This window comes from Teleopsis dalmanni, chromosome 1 (assembly GCF_002237135.1).
Source record: "Teleopsis dalmanni isolate 2A chromosome 1, ASM223713v2, whole genome shotgun sequence".
In the NCBI taxonomy this organism is placed as follows: Eukaryota; Metazoa; Arthropoda; class Insecta; order Diptera; family Diopsidae; genus Teleopsis; species Teleopsis dalmanni.
Genome location: NC_051846.1, coordinates 141,202,016 through 141,221,588, shown reverse-complemented (window position 1 = coordinate 141,221,588; position 19,573 = coordinate 141,202,016). Strand labels below are relative to the sequence as shown.

The following is a 19,573-nucleotide window of genomic DNA, read 5'->3' as shown; positions in this document are numbered from 1 at the left end:
TTAGCAGTATCATGATATCGCTGACAGTTGGTGCACTGGGAAATTTTAGTGTGAGACTTTCGCTGAAGAAAGATTATTAAGTTCAGGGATAGGAGCCTAGTGACACTTAAGAGCGACATGTGCTGGATGTAGATTCAAGAGAAAAGAGGTGGCATATCTGCTTGGGTTGCGTTGGACAATGCGAGAGGGTAAGAAGAATTAAGTAATTTTCTTCACCGTAAGAAGAGGGGACATTCTTCAAGAGGACTGAAGTAGTCCGGTCCTATTGGGGAATGGACGCAAAGGAGAGGATTGTATCTCTTTAAGGAGAGTATAAATGTTTTGGATAGAATCCTTGTCTCTTGCAAGAATTCCGGTGGTAGTGACACCTGTTCGATTTTTCGTCTCCTTTCATATGTTTTTTTCCTAATTGGACTTTTGCTGTTGTTGTTATTCATTAGGTATGTGGCTTACATCAAATTTATTGCGTATAAAGTAAAAACAAAAATTTTGTGTTTACACCTAATGGAAAACGGTTAGTGTTGTTAAAAAGTTTACAACCAATGAAATGATTGATAATAGTAAGTTTATTTACTATTTGTTGTTGTTTCAATTTTCAATTATATCAATTATATTTAAAACGCAATATATTTGAAGTTTCTATCAATGAGCCTAATTGTCAAAATCTCATGGGTCAATATCTTTTAGAAAAAATTTTAAAAATTTTTCTCGAGATACGGATGTTTTTGTTTTATAAAAGGAGCTCATAAAAATTTTTTTAGCCAAATCGGATGAGGTCAAACAATTGTGTCCGATTTGTAAAAGAATGACCTATACGCAGTTCATGCCGCCTCTGCCTTTCACCTTCAAAATAACCTCGATAAGTTAATATTTTTAACAAAAAAAAAAAAATTTAGAAATATACACCGAAGAGTATAATAACATTTTTTATAATTAAAACAACTGTTTCTGTGCTGTATAACAAGAATCTGTACTCTTTATGTAACTACTAGAATGAAAATAGCTATAGAGAAACCAAATGTTTTTAGTTCTTATTTATTTCCAAGCACTATTATGGACTTGCAAAAATCTATAAAAGGGACGAATAGGTACGTCGGATCTCAGAGTAGCAGAAAGGATGAACAAAGTAGGAGTATACACATTTTTATCAATCATTGTTGGAATTTGCAGTGGTAAGATGAGCAATTTCTTCATAATATATTTAATTAATTTTTAAATTTATATATTAACAGCTCAGTCAAATCGGTATAGTCAAAATGAGCCGATTAGACCAAGTGCATACGATGATTACTATGATGATTATGTTGATTACTTGTATAAACAATATTTAGAGTATGGTATTGACTCCGCAGAAACCACGCCCAATACTAACAATCCTCTTTCCGATGAAATTGATATTATTGCAAACGCTATTTATACTGCTATTGTTGCTACTAGTGAGACGGATATTGACTGTGACAACGTACAAACCATTGAAGGTGCTCGTGCAGGTGCAATTGCTGGTGCTATTGCTGGTGCTATTGCTGGTGCTAGTGCAGGTGTTAGTGCAGCTGCTAATGATGACAGTAGTAGTGGTTTAACAGGTGGCTTTAGGGCGGGCAGTCCTGCTGGAAGTGCTGTTAAACCAAATGATAATTTTCCCAGTGTAGGTCCTGAAAGAGGTAATCAATATCGCGGCAGATCTTAAGGGATTTATACTGTATAAAATATCAAACTTTAAAATTGTTTTGCATATATATTTTCATCCGGCGTACACCACAATTAAAATCAAAGTAAATCTAAAGTAAAATTTAATAAATAATTTCATTTGAATCAATTTTTTTAATTTGACGAGAGCTGATTACGTTCTTATTTAAACCCACATATAGCAGTATTACCCCACAGAGTATTATAACTAGACTTAGTCCCAATAACCGTATTACCAGCTAAGAGTTCATCAATAGTTGTACTGTGTGATACCAAATTAATTTGTTTGATGTTTCCATGGTCTTATGCTAACCTCAAGCCGTTTGTCTCTTAGAGATATAGGTTTAGTTGAAATATTTCTTCAAAAAACTTTTGTTTTCTATAAAATGATTTTAGAGTTCTATGGAAGACATTAAGAGCAGGATAATGAAACTTGAAATTGCTCTTAGTATGTTAGTTGTTCAGAAAACTAAAACTCAAAATATATTCTGAATGTATCGGTTTAGTCTTGCAAATATTTCGATACTTTATAGTTAATTTTCAATTTTCACGACTTAGGGTTTTCAGATTATCTTTACATATGTGAGAGAATCCATTTCAATGGATTTGTTTTCGCATAAGTAATCATATAAAGCCAACAGTATGCGTTTGCCGAGGTGTACATGTTTGTTTCGCTGAAATATATCATCCATAATAACAATACAATCATCTCTTAAGAGTTTTTCGGTTCGTTTCTTTGTGCCTGCGCCCAAAAGCACACAGCAAAATATGCAAATGCATTAAGGCAATGTGACTGCATGAGAAAGTGAATGTTGTGTGGATGTTTGAGTAGATGTTCGAGTGGGAAGCAGACAGCTTCAAGTCGGAAATGGGGAAATAAAGTGACAGTAAGAAGTTCCGTTCCAAAGTTGTTGACTGTTTGGATTCTCATATGCGTTTGCCTTTGAAATTGAATAGAAGTTCTGGTACGTAGGTGAAAGCGGTTGTACAAATGGAATATTTCACTAAAAATAAATTAAGTGCATTTTAAGATTGTTTAAGGAATTGTAAATGTTTTGTTGTTTTAACAAAGAAAAAACAGTCATGAAAAAACAGCATTGCATATTTAAATAATTTATTTTGGATCTTGTTTTGTTAAAAAAATGTTATTTAACTTTGTTTTAATCAACAATTTTTTTAAAATAATTTCATTGGTGCATGAAAAGCAATTATAAGTCAAAACTTTTTAAAATTGAAACCGAAAAAGAGAAATAATTAACAGTGAAGAGAACGAATTATAAATTGTATATTTGACTAATTTTATAATGTTGTTGATTAGTTCAATATATAGCAATTAATTTGCATAATAAGTTTGATCAGTTATATTTAACACATCAAATAAATATGAATAACGATATAAATTTAGCTGGTCAAATACAAATAAATAAGAATAATGAGTTCATTTCATATGAACAGTTTTTTCAATATGATCAAATGAGTTCACCTGTTCCATATATACCTGAATAACAAGTTTGAAAAATGCAGTTAAAATAATCCTAGTAAAGAAATATATTTAAATAATGCGATGCGAAATAAATCTTTACGATCAGTTATATCGAAACGTCTAACTTGGTGAACATAAATAGAAGAATTCAAAGAAATAAATTAATCAATATGATACGATTGAACAAATGCTGGAATACCATCAATTCAGCTTTAGAACCAGCCACTCAACAACTAGTCCATCGAATTAGTAATATAACACAAAACTGTTTGGAAAAGAAGGAAATGTGTTCGGTAGTGTTCCTTGATATTTCGCAGGCATTTGACAAGGTGTGACATAAAGGTTCTATGTGTAAATTACAAACGTTTTGCCATAACAATATTGCGATCTTATAGAATCTTATATAACAAATAGAGTTAAATACGGTTGCTACTCAAACCTAAAAGAAATTAAAGCGGTTGTTCCACAGGGAAGCGTTCCTGGTCCCATACTCTTTCTTTTGTTTACTAATGATATTCTAGTAACAGAAAATTGTAAAACTGCAACGTTTTCTGATAATACAGCTCTAATTTCAATTGTTTCTAATAAAATGGAAACAACTAAAACCCTCCAGATTTCTAATATTATTTCTATAATAATATTTGTTTAATATTATATTAATAATATTTGTAAGTGGATGAAACAATGGCGACTCAAGCTGCAAATTATATATAAATGGACTGGAAATACCCTATGCAAATTGGTGCAAAATAAACCCCTGATTTATAATCAAAACTTAAAGCCTCTTTGGACATATGGTGTACAGTAAAGGGGATGCACCACTAAGAGCAATGTATTGATATACCACGTTCCCAAAACAAAACGCAAAGAAATATTGTAAATGCATCTTGGTACATTCGTAGTACAGACCTACATCGTTATATGGGAATCAAAGCCATCAAGGACGTATACAGTTGTTTGCGCAATGAAAATTACTCAACATGAAAATGCACACGATTTACAATTACTCAACGCAAGTAACTCAGCACGGAGATTAAAACGTTCAATGCCCTTTGACCTCATTAAGTAATAAAACCTAAATGTAAAAATATTTATAATTTACCAAACTAAAAATGCTTGTTAGTCCTAACTATATTTACTAGTTGCATTAATAAAAAAAACAAAAAGACATAAGGGAGTTGAGGGAATTGAGCTATTTTGGTAATGGTCTAACGGACTAGAAACAATGATTAAAAGGTTCTTAGTCAAATATGATATATTTTACATAGATATGTTGTTTTAACACACATTTTGGTAGGGCTATATGTTTTATTAAACATTATCGCTATGTTATACAGAAAAATTTTTTGTATACTTGTCGATTGGTGATAATCAATGAATAATTGGTCTACCAGGTGCTAATAAGTAAACTTTTATCTGTATATTGCTTAAGTTATTCATATTATATATAACATAATATTAAGGTTATTATAGTTATCTGCTGTAAGATTCTGGGCTAAAGAATATGTGTGTCTTCATGAAGAAAATTCTAAGCGACGTCTTTATCGCTTGACGCGTTTTTAAGCAGATCAAGCAGATCAAGCAGATCATGACATTTCTATCTGATATTCTACAAAATCGTGCATTGGGTGTCGAGTTGGAGTGTCTTATTAGAAATAGTAAACGCAAAGGAAATATGAAATATTCTTCAATAAATTAGATGTGTGAAGTAATTTTACTGCTTTAGAGGAAATAATGTGAAACGGATTGAAATAATGCGATACAAGTGCATTGAATCAGACAGAAACTGTTTACAAAAATAGTTTCATTTATTTGTTAACACCCAACAAGAAACATTTCGAAAATCTGAAAAAAAAAATTTGCCATTCTCTGAAAATTGACCTATCAGTTTGCTGAATACTATAGGTAAAATGGCACAAAAAATAATATTGGCAAAACTCAAACATACAACTTTGACTAAAAATGGTATTCCCACAGAACAGTTCAGATTGCAAGAAAATTTTTCGATTGATCTATCTAGGAAGAGTTTTTGAAACTATAACAAAAACTCTCACTGAAGTAAAATCTAGCTTTGTTTTAGGATAGCTTTGTTTGATATCTCTAAAGCGTTTAAATGGTGTAATGAGCTAATCGTCAAATTAAAAAATTACAACATTTATAACATAGATAGTTCTTGGTCGAAGTCCAAAAAAATTTTTTTCTAACATATGTATTTATTGTATAAGTTATTGTAAAGTTATTACATAGACGACTTTTTCTAGAATTTATGAATTAAACTTCGCCTTTGCAGATACCCCCTGTCAAGAGGTGGTACTGTCAAGAAAACTATTTTCAATACAAGACTTAGGCATCAAACTCAAAAACAAAAAAAACAAAAATAAAGCCAATAAATAAATAAACAATAATCTTACATATGTCTAACTTTTGACAGGTGATGCTCTTGGCTAGAGAGAATAAGGGTTACAACTGGCTTGTAATACAACTCTAAATGCTTTGAAACTGTCAATATAAGGAAAGTTAAAAGTGTGAAATAAGACTCTATTATAATGGCTAATGGCAAGACATCCAGTATTACAAAATAGCGGAGTTTTCGAAACTTTTAAAGTTTTCAAAATATTGTATTGAGAAGTTTGCTAAAAGAACTATGACGTGCTAGAAATGAAGATACACTAACAGAAATGAAATCGAGAGTATGCATCAAAGACAGATCGTTGAAATTGTTTAATTCCGTGGATGCTCATACCAATTCATAATTGCACTCAATTAAAACGAATGAAATTTATATTCCATTACGAATATATGATTGGCTTTAAACCACACTTCTGTAATATCACCTGAATAACTCATTATCATTATCAATAAAGCATTTGTTACTGAATCACGGTTGTGATCACAGATACCTACTATTGAGTGACACGGCTTTAGACATAAACCCGCGATTAATCAAGCAAATGAAAGAAAGAGGGAAAAGAGGGATTTCTGTTATGATTTTAACAAAACAGAGAAAATCAAACACAATACAAATCCTGTAGGTTGATCACTGTATAATGTAAAGTAGAACTCCATTCCAGCGGTTAACAACGTTAATCTTTATTTGTGAAAAATAATTGATAATAGTAACGATAACGATTTAAAATCTGTTTCTTTAATCTAACGATTTTTAGAAGCGATTTTATCGATTTCAAGCAGGTCTAAGTAATTATCATTTCTTATTGCCCTTGCAAAACGTATACATTTTTGTGATCCATAAAAAGTACATATTATTTGTATATAACATAGATGCACACAGGTACGTATATAGTCGTCCACAATCAGAAATTTAAGAAATGTAATTAAGAAGCAACAGAAAACATCTGGTAATATACTGAAACTTTAACGATTTTTTCTCATAAAAGCAAGAGTCAGCTTTAAAAGAATTTAAAACTGCTGAAGAAATGAATGTGACAATGTCACGAATAGCAAATTTTGCAACTTTTGCAATAGTACTCATTGGTAATACAATACAAATATTCATGATGTGATATAATAACTACAATTTTTATTTTGAAGGCCATGTTTATGGAAGATTTATTTTTGATTCTGGAACCCTTGTAAAGGAAGCAATTGAATATAGCGGTGCGTTGGTAAATGAACTTTTTGATGTTTCTGCTGGTTTTTCTACATCATTCGGTATTTATGTCGACTATGATCAGCTTGTCCAGGAAGAAGAGATGGATGACAGCAGTCAGCAGAGTGGAACTCAACAAATAAGTAGTATTTAATACAAAAATTCTAAAAGACAAGTAGATCACACTAACAAGTTTTTTCCAAATCTAGATGAACAACCGAGCGAAACACAAAATCAGTCTGAAAATAACAATGCATTATATATAGATCTAGATATTGGTCTAGAAGGGCATATAAATTCAATTGATCCAACGAATCCAAATCCAGAGTTGTATCCAAATAAACAAACGAATACAAATAACGACATTTATCCCAACAAGCAAACGAATCCAAATGATTATAGTTATTTGGAGGAAAATACAAATCCGAATAGCTACGACTTTCAAAACCAGCAGCTCATTACAAATGAGGAAGAGACACCATATGAACCATTTCCAATAGTAGATTATGATCCAGTCGAGCATAAGGATAATAGTGATTCCCTTTATCCTAATAAACAAACTAATCCAAATGAAGACGGATATATAAACGACAAAGAAAGCCCAAATGATTATTTGATAACAAATGAAAAAACAAACTTACATGATCAGAATGGTCAGCCTGATCAGTATGGTCAGCCTGATCAGAATGGTCAGCCTGATCAGAATGGTCAGCCTGATGAGTATGGCCAGCCTGATCAGAATGGTCAGCCTAATCAAAATTGTCAGCGTGATCAGAATGATCAGCTTGATCAGTATGGTCTGCCTAATCAGTATGGTCAGCCTGATCAGTATGGTCAGCCTGATCAGTATGGTCAGCCTGATCAGTATGGTCAGCCTGATCAGTATGGTCAGCGCCTGATCAGTAATGGTCAGCCTGATCAGTATGGTCAGCCTGATCAGTATGGTCAGCCTGATCAGTATGGTCAGCCTGATCAGTATGGTCAGCCTGATCAGTATGGTCAGCCTAATCAGTATGGTCAGCCTGATCAGTATGGTCAGCCTGATCAGTATGGTCAGCCTGATCAGAACGGTCAGCCTGATCAGTATGGTCAGCCTGTTCAGTATGGTCAGCCTTATCAGTATGGTCAGCCTGATCAGTATGGTCAGCCTGATCAGTATGGTCAGTCCGATCAAAACGGAAAGCCTAATCAGTATGGTCAGCCAGATCAGTTTGGTCAGCCTGATCAGAATGGTCAGCCTGATCAGAATGGTCAGCCTGATCAGAATGGTCAGACTGAACAGTTTGGTCAGACTGATCAGTATGGTCAGCCTGCTCAGTATGATCAGCCTAATCAGAATGGACAGCCTGGTCAGACTGATCAGAAAGGTCAACCTGAGCAGAATGATCAGCCTGGTCAGAACGGTCAGCCTGGTCAGTATGGTCAGCCTGAACAGAATGATGAGTATGGTCAGCCTGATCAGAATGGTCAGCCTGATCAGAATGGTCAGCCTGAACAGAATGATGAGTATGGTCAGCCTGATCAGAATGGTCAGCCTGAGCAGAATGGTCAGCCTAATCAGAATGGTCAGCCTGATCAGAATGGTCAGCCTGATCAGAATGGTCAGCCTGAACAGAATGATGAGTATGGTCAGCCTGATCAGAATGGTCAGCCTGAGCAGAATGATCAGCCTAATCAGAATGGACAGCCTGGTCAGACTGATCAGAAAGGTCAACCTGAGCAGAATGATCAGCCTGGTCAGAACGGTCAGCCTGGTCAGTATGGTCAGCCCGAACAGCCTGAACAATATGATGAGTATGGTCAGCCTGATCAGAATGGTCAGCTTGGTCAGAATGATCAACCTGGTCAGTATGGTCTGCCTGATCGGAAAGGTCAGTCTAATAAGTATAGTCTGACTGGTCAAAATTATCGGCCTGGTCAGTATGGTCAGCCCGAACAGCCTGAACAGAATGATGAGTATGGTCAGTCTGAGCAGAATGATCAACCTGGTCAGCCTGATCAGAATAGTCAGCCTGGTCAAAATTATCAGCCTGATCAGAATGGTCAGCCTGGTCAGCCTGAACAGAATGGTCAACCTGAGCAGAATGATCAGCCTGGTCAGAATAGTCAGCCTGGTCAGTATGGTCAGCCCGAACAACCTGAACAGAATGATGGGTATGGTCAGCCTGATCAGAATGGTCAGCCTGGTCAGAATGATCAACCTGGTCAGCCGGATCAGAATGATCAGCCTGAGCAGACTGATCAGCCTGAGCAGACTGATCAGCCTGAGCAGACTGATCAGCCTGAGCAGACTGATCAGCCTGAGCAGACTGATCAGCCTGAGCAGACTGATCAGCCTGAGCAGACTGATCAGCCTGAGCAGACTGATCAGCCTGAGCAGACTGATCAGCCTGAGCAGACTGATCAGCCTGAGCAGACTGATCAACCTGAGCAGACTGATGAGCCTGAGCAGACTGAGCAGACTGATCAGACTGACCAGCCTGAGCAGACTGACCAGCCTGAGCAGACTGATCAGCCTGAGCAGACTGATCAGCCTGAGCAGACTGATCAGCCTGAGCAGACTGATCAGCCTGAGCAGACTGATCAGCCTGAGCAGACTGATCAGCCTGATCAGAACGGTCAGCCCGAACAGCCTGAACAGAATGATGAGTATGGTCAGCCTGAGCAGAATGATCTACCTGGTAAATATGGTCAGCAAGAACAGCCTGAACAGAATGATCAGAATAGTCAGCCTGAGCAGAATGATCAGCCTGGTCTGCCTGACCAGAATAGTCAGCCTGAGCAGAATGATCAGCCTGAGCAGAATGATCAGCCTGAGCAGAATGATCAGAATAGTCAGCCTGAGCAGAATGATGAGCCTGGTCAGAATGGTCAGCCTGATCAGAATGGTCAGCCTGATCAGAATAGTCAGCCTGAGCAGAATGATGAGTATGGTCAGCCTGGTCAGAATAGTCAGACAGATCAAAAGCCTGTTCATCTTGAACAGCCTGAACAGAATGATGAGTATGGTCGGCTTGATAGGTATGATCAGAATGATGACTATGATCAGAATGATGAGTATGGTGAGAATGATGAGTATAATCAGAATGATGAGTATGGTCAGAATGACGAGTATGATCAAAATGATGAGTATGGTGAGAATGACGAGTATGATCAGTCTGATGATCAGTTTGTTCAGCTTAATCAATATGGTCAGCCTAATCAGTATGGTCAGTCTTATCAGAATGGTCAGCTTGAGCAGAATGATCAACATGGTCAGCTTAATAATTATGGTCAATATAATCAGTATGGTCAGACGTATCAGAATGGTCAGCTTGAGCAGAATGATCAACATGGTCAGCTTAATAAATATGGTCAATATAATCAGTATGGTCAGAAGTATCAGAATGGTCAGCTTGAGCAGAATGATCAACCTGGCCCTGATTAGACTGTCGGTATGGACAGTCTAATCAGTCTGGTCAGCTTGTTCATCAAATCAGTAATAAATATGCTTGCACCGGATATGAAATTTTAAATTTTTAGTTACAATCAGATTCTTCTTGTGGTCCAAGTAATGGATGTGATGATAGAAATATTTCGATTTACTGATCAATATTTGAAAAGTCAATTTAATATTAATGCGGAAAAGTGTTTAACAATAAATGAATAAATTTTTGGGCATTCTAACTGTTTTAAAAATATTTTAACTTTTTTTTATTTGTGTCTGTTTTAGTTTTTATCAGTTATAATTGTAATCTGTTGGACATTCAGTATTTTCTATGGGTACAAGAAGATATGAAAGAATATGTTGGTATATGCGATGCACTCAGTAGTAAATACTGCTGAAGATTAAATTACAACAAACGATTAATATCTAGTTGCCTATAAATGTCTGATATCAGGGAGTTTGGTGAATTGTATTTTGAGTTCTGTTTAGCAGATCTGACGTACAAAATTTTACTCCTCGACGTGGATGGTTGATATCTGATAACAACTCATGTACAAGTGAGTTTAGGTGATTTGATGGCGTTGTGTGGTAATTTTTCCTGATTGGTTATATTGCTTCAAACACTGATGGGACGTGGAGATCGCACTGTACTCTTTGAGACATACTATTGAGCAGCAGAATATAATTGTTCGGTGATGGCTTTGAATTTTGGCAAAGAAGGAAATACATAGAGCTTAATTTCAGGCTCAGTTGCTTATGCACCTGTTTCCAGGTTAGGTGCCTATCAATATAAACTCCCAGATATTTCGGTTGATTGGGTTGCGGCAATACGTTATTATTCATTGTGACTGGTGAGCAGTAACCATGGAGAAGACTGAATGTGGTTTGTGCAGATTTGAATTCATTGGCTTTCATGCGCTATTAGTTTAGTCACACTTGGATGAAGTGTGAATTGGTTTGCTTTAGCCATGGTCATTGTGTCATCCGCAAAGGTGCGTCGTACGTTAAAGATCCCGACTTTATTGTGGTCTGTTGGTCAAGAAGTAGGTGCTCTAGATGATGCGTGATGCAAGTTATTAGCCCGCATAGTTTGAAACAATTCTCGTCCTCTTGTAGTTATTTGTCTGGAGCTCCAGTGAGTATGCGTTGCATTGGATCTCCATTAGCTATATATGTTTAACCGGACGTGTGGAAAAATTTCTCAAAACTGTTGACTTTTTGGTAGTCAATAGATATAGTCTTTATATATAGACTGTTATTGATATTGACTGAAGAAATAGTTTTTAGTGTTTGATGTGCATGAAATGATCAATATCATTTTCACGACTATCGAGGCTCCTCTGCAAGCTATTTTAGATGCATGTTTGGAGCAATATATAGAATATTTCGAAATTCTAAGTGGCTTTTCTGGATGAAGTGGGTTTTAGATATTAATATGATGTGAATATTTTTGTTAGTGAGAAATGTCTTTAATTCGTTGCTATGTTGAGCTAGCTCATTCCAGATATAACTTTTATGTGTATTCATTATTTTAAAGTGTTACCGACGAATGCGGAAAATTTAGCGTAGTACTTATATGTTGCCTCAGGGCTTTGAGCATCATATTCAACTCTGACATGTCATTGTTTTTTTTTTTTCTTTCTTAGTTTAAAAATAAAATATGTTTGGCTTCCTTGAACGAACTCTGAGTGTGTTGGAGGTCTTGTGGCCTCTTTTCTACGTAAAGGTGGAACCGCATTTTGCTAAAGCTATCTGTATACTTCACAACCCTTGTATTTAGCGGGCTGATTTTCGTTGCATTATTTGCATTTTACTTTATTGTTGATTACCTTGCAAGTACATTCTGATGCCAAGTGATTTCCATGGTGGTGCATGTGATTACAGTAATACGTCTTTTTCTTGGACTACACTGATGTATGGATTGTTGTGTTCTCTCTAAAACGGGAGGAATGGAAAAAATGGATAAAGGAATTGGAATCTTTGTCAAGGATCTAGAGATTAGTAAATACTACTATCTCTCCGATTTTACTTCAATATTTTAGGCCCAACATTTTTACCATCCTGAGAGCATGTACTCTTATTTTCAGCATGCGATACTCTGCGATTGCGATTGTCCAGGGTCATTGCAATATAATTTTTATTTGTTGGGACAGAGTTCTAAAGAAAAGACCTGATTTTAAAATTTATTAAGTTTTTCCACAGAACTTCCGTCATACCTGACGGATAAGCGATACCGATAGGCCCAAGCTAACTCTAGTGTAGGTGGTAATCTAATATAGAAGGAAGTAAGCGCGATTGTTAGACTGGACACCTAAACAGAATTGACAGTAAATGCGAAGACAAAGACGCCAATGATTAAAGTTTGGATTGGTGCTGTGGACGCCCTTGTAGTCTGTATTCAAGTAAAGAAAGTAATTTGTGGATTTTGAAGCAGATGTTACTTTCGTTATGTAGGCCTGCATGAAAAGAGAAAAATTAGATATACAGATATTAAGAGTGCAAACAAGATATTACCTCGGGTTACCCGCGATGCCCAGCTCCAATCCAAGTAGCACTAGTTACGTCCACCAGTATTGTTTCCTCCACTGGTGATCGTGTGCTAGCCAACAGCACTAGCACATTTTTCTTTTTTTATACTTATATATACAATATTTTTATTGTATATATAGTATTGACTAATTTTTTTGTGAATACTAACAAAGTGAATTGCTCGCACATTGCAGAATAAATAAATGTGTAAAAGCTTTTGTACATTCTTTGTTTTGAACAAATTGACAGCAAAAGCTTTAGGAATTGTAAAGATCAATGCTGCCAGAGCAATGCACAATGGAAGTATTAAAATAAGTTATAAATGAAAAAAAGTGGGTAATGCAGGTGGGACGTTCGGAATGTACAAAAGAAAAACAGTATTAACTGAAGGTTCAAAGAACGACCTCCAAAAGTTTGCGGGATGAGTTTACAACGGGTGAAATTACGGAAGGATAATAGATATAAAAAGGAAAGAGTGGTTGCTAGCGGTCTTCTTGAACAAGTGATTTGAAAGGTGACGGTCGGTGTCCGCAAGCAGTTTGAAAAGTGTTTTTTATTGGTGGAATTTAAAATATATGATTGAAATATATTAGCTAATAGATAAAGTGGATATTTGAAAATAAAAATAAAAATAAAAATAAATATAAAATAACTACAGCAGTAGAAAAATACCACATAATGAATAACTAAGATTGAATGCTGTAAATTATTATAATTAATAATTGTGTTATATTAAATTATTAAAATATTAAGTGGAACAAAAATGTTGAAAATTTCAATAGCATTTTTTTTGCAATGCACTGTACATATTGTGTGAGAATTTTAATAAGTTAAAATTACATAAAAGTGCACTTTTATATGCAAGTTATACATATGTACAAATGTACGAAAGAAATATTCTTTACGCTTTAAACCTTTAATTTATTCTTAAAAATCGGAGGCTTTAATTATAGCCAAAGAAAACTAAAAAGTTCTAAACTAATCTGGCCACTTAACTGATGGCCATGAATTGAGAACATCCCTATCTCAGTGGCCTGAATAAGGCAGCAGCAAAGAACAACAAGTGAAAAGTAAATCCACCTGATGAAGAATTAGTTACTCCAACTGATCCCATTTTACAAATGAAGGGCACATCACGCAATGGTCTTATTGACTATGCAGAATTTGTAGAAGCTCCACAAGAAAGCAGCAACAAGACAGCAGAAACAACAACAGCTAAGTGGCGAAAAATTCATTATTTCACATGATATACCTATATCAGTTATAAAATTTATTTTTAATAATTATTTTATTATATAATTTTCATAATTTTTATTATTTTTTTTATTATTATTGAATTCTTATATCATATATGTCATTTACAAAATTTTTTTAATAAATATTTTATTATAAAATTTTCATAATTTTTATTATTTTTTTTTATTACTATTGAATTCTTAATATTTAATTAAACTTATTGTTGAAACAGGAGAGTCAGAAAAAAAAAAAGGAAAGGAAAAAGGGAAAAGAAACATATAAACTTGATATATATGTGGGTATATAGGTAACAACCAGTATACTATGAAAGTACTTAAGAGTACAGATAGAAAGAGAGTCTTAGGTTTTATTTTAATTACAGGTTTCCTGGCTGGTGACGTCACCAACGTGGACGCGAATTCGTAAATAGGAGTAGCTGGATAAAAAAATACCTTTTTGCTTATTTTCTTTTTCTCTTTGGTTTTTTTTTACTCTTGATTTTTTTTAAATATTTCTAATATTATTTGAATTTGTTCATTATTTTCTTATATTTTTTTATTTTTATTTAATATTTTTATTTTTATCATGTCAATAATGTCATTTGCATAATTATATTTTATAAAATGAAGGTTGTTAGTTATTTAAGCTTAGATTAAATATTTGTAACTCACCATTTATTTTTGTTTGTTTTGATTCAACCAAAAATATAAGTCATTAAAACCAATAATTTTTTTGTTTTGTTGAAATGTTAGTTATATATGTTATATAGAAAAGAAAAATTCCAAAACATGATGGCTTAAGATCAGAAAATATAGATGACAGGTGGATGTGAAAAAGGGGACAATGTTAGGTAAGGTAAAAATGAGTTAGATAGGACAGGGACGACCATAAAATTAGGGAGCTGGAGAGAATTTAACAGGGCCTGTTACTCAGCTCAACGGTAACTACGGTAGTGTAGTGAGGGTGGGTAGGCCCAAACCGACAGACAAGGACAGGGACAATACAGAAAAACACTGGTAGACACAGTAGTACAATGAAATAGTGATAGTTTTTTTTTGAACAAAACTCTCTGGCACGATTTTTTTATTTTTTTGTTACGGTTCGAATGTGCTATAGCGGAGTTAATAATCCACCCCCTTTTCTGACGAGCTAGCTGGCCTCGCCACCGTGCCAGACTTTAACTCCGCTCACAAAAAATATCAAAAGATGTTGAACGTAACATTTTCAGAGAGGATAATCCACAGTCGACTAGAGGTATGGATAGGTCTCTGAACCACCTCTGAGTTTCTGAGTGGTATGGAGACCAAATGATCTTTTTGAAGAAGGTGAACCGATAGAAAACACAAAAGGGAAGCTGTACGACTGCCTAGAAAGCAGATATAAATAAACGTGGTTACTTGTAATCACGTCAATTGTAGGTAACTCCAACAAAGAAAACAGGGTGGATGTATTGAAGTCAGGTGCAACCAGAGTTGGACTGAAAACTGCACATATATGTCTATGTCTGTTTGGGATGCCAAGATATCCAGTGTAAACTATGGTTATGTCACCAGAAGTCTGAATTAGAATTGCTTCATATTTAGTATTTACTGTTATAAGTGAGAACCTCTGTAACAATAGATCCAAACCAGATACTAGATTATAAATTTTTCATTACGGTTGGATTATTTTTTCACGTTCATTATCAACACATGCTTCAAACTGAGATACGTACCTTCCTTTTGGAAAGTGCTGAAGTAATAATGGTAGTCAAACCTAGCAAATCTGCATATGAAGTTTGTTCATATAGACTCAAATTCTGCTATCCATTTTGTTGAACGATTAAGAAAAGCATTAAAAAAGCGACTATCAATTAGTGAAGAACCAAAACCTGATTCTAAACCATCAATTCGACACTCAACAATTGAACTACTCCATCGAATGAGTAATATAACACAAAACTGTTTGGAAAAGAAGGAAATGTGTTCGGTAGTGTTCCTTGATATCTCGCAGGCATTTGACAAGGTGTGACATAAAGGTTCTATGTGTAAATTACAAACGTTTTGCCATAACAATATTGCGATCTTATAGAATCTTATATAACAAATAGAGTTAAATACGAAGATTGCTACTCAAAACTAAAAGAAATTAAAGCGGTTGTTCCACAGGAAAGCGTTCCTGGTCCCATACTCTTTCTTTTGTTTACTAATGATATTCTAGTAACAGAAAATTGTAAAACTGCAACGTTTTCTGATAATATAGCTTTAATTCCAATTGGTTCTAATGAAATGGAAACAACTAAAACCCTCCAGATTACTAATATTATTTCTATAATAATATTAATATTAATATTATATTAATAATATTTGTAAGTGGATGAAACAATGGCGACTCAAGCTGCAAATTATATATAAATGGGCTGGAAATACCCTATGCGAATTGGTACATAATAAACCCCTGATTTATAATCAAAACTTAAAGCTTCTTTGGACATATGGTATACAGTAAAGGGAATGCACCACTAAGAGCAATGTATTGATATACCACGTTCCCAAAACAAAACGCAAAGAAATATTGTAAATGCATCTTGGTACATTCGTAGTACAGACCTACATCGTTATATGGGAGTCAAAGCCATCAAGGATGTATACAGTTGCTTGCGCAATGAAAATTACTCAACATGAAAATGCACACGATTTACAATTACTCAACGCAAGTAACTCAGCACGGAGATTAAAACGTTCAATGCCCTTTGACCTCATTAAATACCAGGTGTACATTTGTTGTTCATAGCGACCAGCATTGACGGTTTCACCAGGTTTTAGGAGCTCGTGGTACACCACACCTTTCTGGTCCCACCAAACACACAGCATTGTCTTCTGGTTTTGCAGTCGATGTTGATGGTTGACCCGGATTAACCCATGATTTTTTCCGTTTAGGATTCTTAAAATAAATCCATTTTTCATTGCCAGTAACAATCCGATGCAAAACCGATTTCCTTTCGTGTCTTTGAAGCAAAATTTCACAAGTGTTTTTTCGGTTTTCCATCTGTCTTTCATTCAATTCTTGTGGCACCCATTTTCCGCACTTTTGGATCTTTCCCGTAGTTTTTAAACGGTCAGAAATTGTTTGACAATAATCTTATGTCTAACTTTTGACAGGTGATGCGCTTGGCTAGAGAGAATAAGGATTACAACTGGCTTGTAATACAACTCTAAATGCTTTGAAACTATCAATATAAGGAAAGTTGAAAGTGTGAAATAAGACTCTATTATAATGTCTAATGGCAAGTTATCCAGTATTACAAAATAGCGGAGTTTTCGAAACTTTTAAAGTTTTCAAAATATTGTATTAAGAAGTTTGCTAAAAGAACAATGACGTGCTAGAAATGAAGATACAAGAAATGAAATCGAGAATATGCATCAAAGACAGATCGTTGAAATTGTTTAATTCCGTGGATGCTCATACCAATTCATAATTGCACTCAATTAAAACGAATGAAATTTATATTCCATTACGAATATATGATTGGCTTTAAACCACACTTCTGTAATATCACCTGAATAACTCATTATCATTATCAATAAAGCATTTGTTACTGAATCACGGTTGTGATCACAGATACCTACTATTGAGTGACACGGCTTTAGACATAAACCCGCGATTAATCAAGCAAATGAAAGAAAGAGGGAAAAAGAGGGATTTCTGTTATGATTTTAACAAAACAGAGAAAATCAAACACAATACAAATCCTGTAGGTTGATCACTGGATAATGTAAAGTAGAACTCCATTCCAGCGGTTAACAACGTTAATCTTTATTTGTGAAAAATAATTGATAATAATAACGATAACGATTTAAAATCTGTTTCTTTAATCTAACGATTTTCAAAAGCGATTTTATCGAATTCAAGCAGGTCTAAGTAATTATCATTTCTTATTGCCCTTGCAAAACGTATACATTTTTGTGATCCATAAAAAGTACATATTATTTGTATATAACATAGATGCACACAGGTACGTATATAGTCGTCCACAATCAGAAATTTAAGAAATGTAATTAAGAAGCAACAGAAAACATCTGGTAATATACAGAAACTTTAACGATTTTTTCTCATAAAAGCAAGAGTCAGCTTTAAAAGAATTTAAAACTGCTGAAGAAATGAATGTGACAATGTCACGAATAGCAAATTTTGCAACTTTTGCAATAGTACTCATTGGTAATACCAATACAAATATTCATGATGTGATATAATAACTATAATTTTTATTTTGAAGGCCATGGTTATGGAAGATTTCTTCATGATTCTGGAACCCTTGTAAAGGAACTTTTTGATGTATCTGCAGGTTTTTCTACATCATTCGGTATTTATGTCGATAATGATCAGCATGTGCAAGAAGGAGAGATAGATGACAGCAGTCAGCAGAGTGGAACTCAACAAATAAGTAGTATTCAATACATAAATTCTTAGAACCAAGTTGGTCACAACAACAAGTTTTTTCCAAATCTAGATGAACAATCGTGTGAAATACAAAATCAGTCTGAAAATAACAATGCAATAAATATAAATATAGATATTGGTCTAGAAGGGCATATAAATTCAACTAATCCAACGAATCCAAATCCAGAGGTGTATCCAAATGAACAAACGAATACAAATAACGACATTTATCCCAACAAGCAAACGAATCCAAATGATTATAGTTATTTGGAGAAAAATACAAATCCGAATAGCCACGACTTTCAAAACCAGCAGCTCATTACAAATGAGGAAGAGACACCATATGATTATAGTTATTTGGAGAAAAATACAAATCCGAATAGCCACGACTTTCAAAACCAACAGCTCATTACAAATGAGGAAGAGACACCATATGAAAAATTTCCAATAGCAGATTATGATTCCCTTTATCCCAATAAACAAACTAATCCAAATGAAGACGGATATATAAACGACAAAGAAAGCCCGAATGATTATTTGATAACAAATGAAAAAACAAACTTAAATGATCAGCCTGATCGGTTTGTTCAGCTTAATCAATATGGTCAGTCTAATCAGTATGGTCAGACTTATCAGATTGGTCAGCTTGAGCAGAATTATCAACCTAGCCCTGAGTAGGCTGTCGGTATGGACAGCTTGTTCATCAAATCAGTAATAAATATGCTTCCATCGGATATGAAATTTTAAATTTTTAGTTACAATCAGATTCTTCTTGTGGTCCAAGTAATGGATGTAATGATAGAAATATCCCGATTTACTAATCAATATTCGAAAAGTCAATTTAATATAAATGTGAAAAAGTGTTTAACAATAAGTGAATAAATTTTTGGGCATTCTAACTGTTTTAAAAATGTTTTAACTTTTTTTTATTTGTGTCTGTTTTAGTTTTTATCAGTTATAATTGTAATCTGTTGGACATTCAGTATTTTCTATGGGTACAAGAAGATATGAAAGAATATGTTGGTATATGCGATGCACTCAGTAGTAAATACTGCTGAAGATTAAATTACAACAAACGATTAATATCTAGTTGCCTATAAATGTCTGATATCAGGGAGTTTGGTGAATTGTATTTTGAGTTCTGTTTAGCAGATCTGACGTACAAAATTTTACTCCTCGACGTGGA

The 19,573-nt window shown here is 34.4% G+C and overlaps 3 protein-coding genes across 6 annotated transcripts in view; all 3 read left to right on the top strand.

The window, feature by feature from the left end:
- Nucleotides 1-19,573, top strand: part of LOC119669051 (circumsporozoite protein-like) — a 173,141-nt gene that overhangs the window by 87,739 nt on the left and 65,829 nt on the right. The gene's annotated exons all lie outside the window — the stretch shown is intronic.
- LOC119669053 lies at nucleotides 1,091-1,767 on the top strand. Its single transcript, XM_038078784.1, has 2 exons — nucleotides 1,091-1,172; nucleotides 1,233-1,767. The coding sequence occupies exons 1-2, from the start codon at nucleotides 1,118-1,120 to the stop codon at nucleotides 1,685-1,687; spliced, it is 510 nt and encodes a 169-aa protein (XP_037934712.1). The 5' UTR covers nucleotides 1,091-1,117; the 3' UTR covers nucleotides 1,688-1,767.
- LOC119669050 (putative uncharacterized protein DDB_G0282133) lies at nucleotides 6,601-19,268 on the top strand. Its single transcript, XM_038078779.1, has 4 exons — nucleotides 6,601-6,661; nucleotides 6,719-6,922; nucleotides 6,986-7,258; nucleotides 18,641-19,268. Exons 1-4 carry the CDS (start codon nucleotides 6,604-6,606, stop codon nucleotides 19,063-19,065), a joined length of 960 nt encoding a protein of 319 aa, XP_037934707.1. The 5' UTR covers nucleotides 6,601-6,603; the 3' UTR covers nucleotides 19,066-19,268.

Bases quoted from the DNA above. Each gene is read 5' to 3' on its own strand.
- LOC119669053 (XM_038078784.1), top strand. From the start codon at position 1,118: ATGAACAAAGTAGGAGTATACACATTTTTATCAATCATTGTTGGAATT. The intron at 1,173-1,232 runs GTAAGATGAGCA...ATATATTAACAG, and splicing joins CATTGTTGGAATTTGCAGTG to CTCAGTCAAATCGGTATAGT.
- LOC119669050 (XM_038078779.1), top strand. From the start codon at position 6,604: ATGAATGTGACAATGTCACGAATAGCAAATTTTGCAACTTTTGCAATA. The intron at 6,923-6,985 runs GTATTTAATACA...TTCCAAATCTAG, and splicing joins TGGAACTCAACAAATAAGTA to ATGAACAACCGAGCGAAACA. The intron at 7,259-18,640 runs ATGAACCATTTC...AAACGAATCCAA, and splicing joins AAATGAGGAAGAGACACCAT to ATGATTATAGTTATTTGGAG.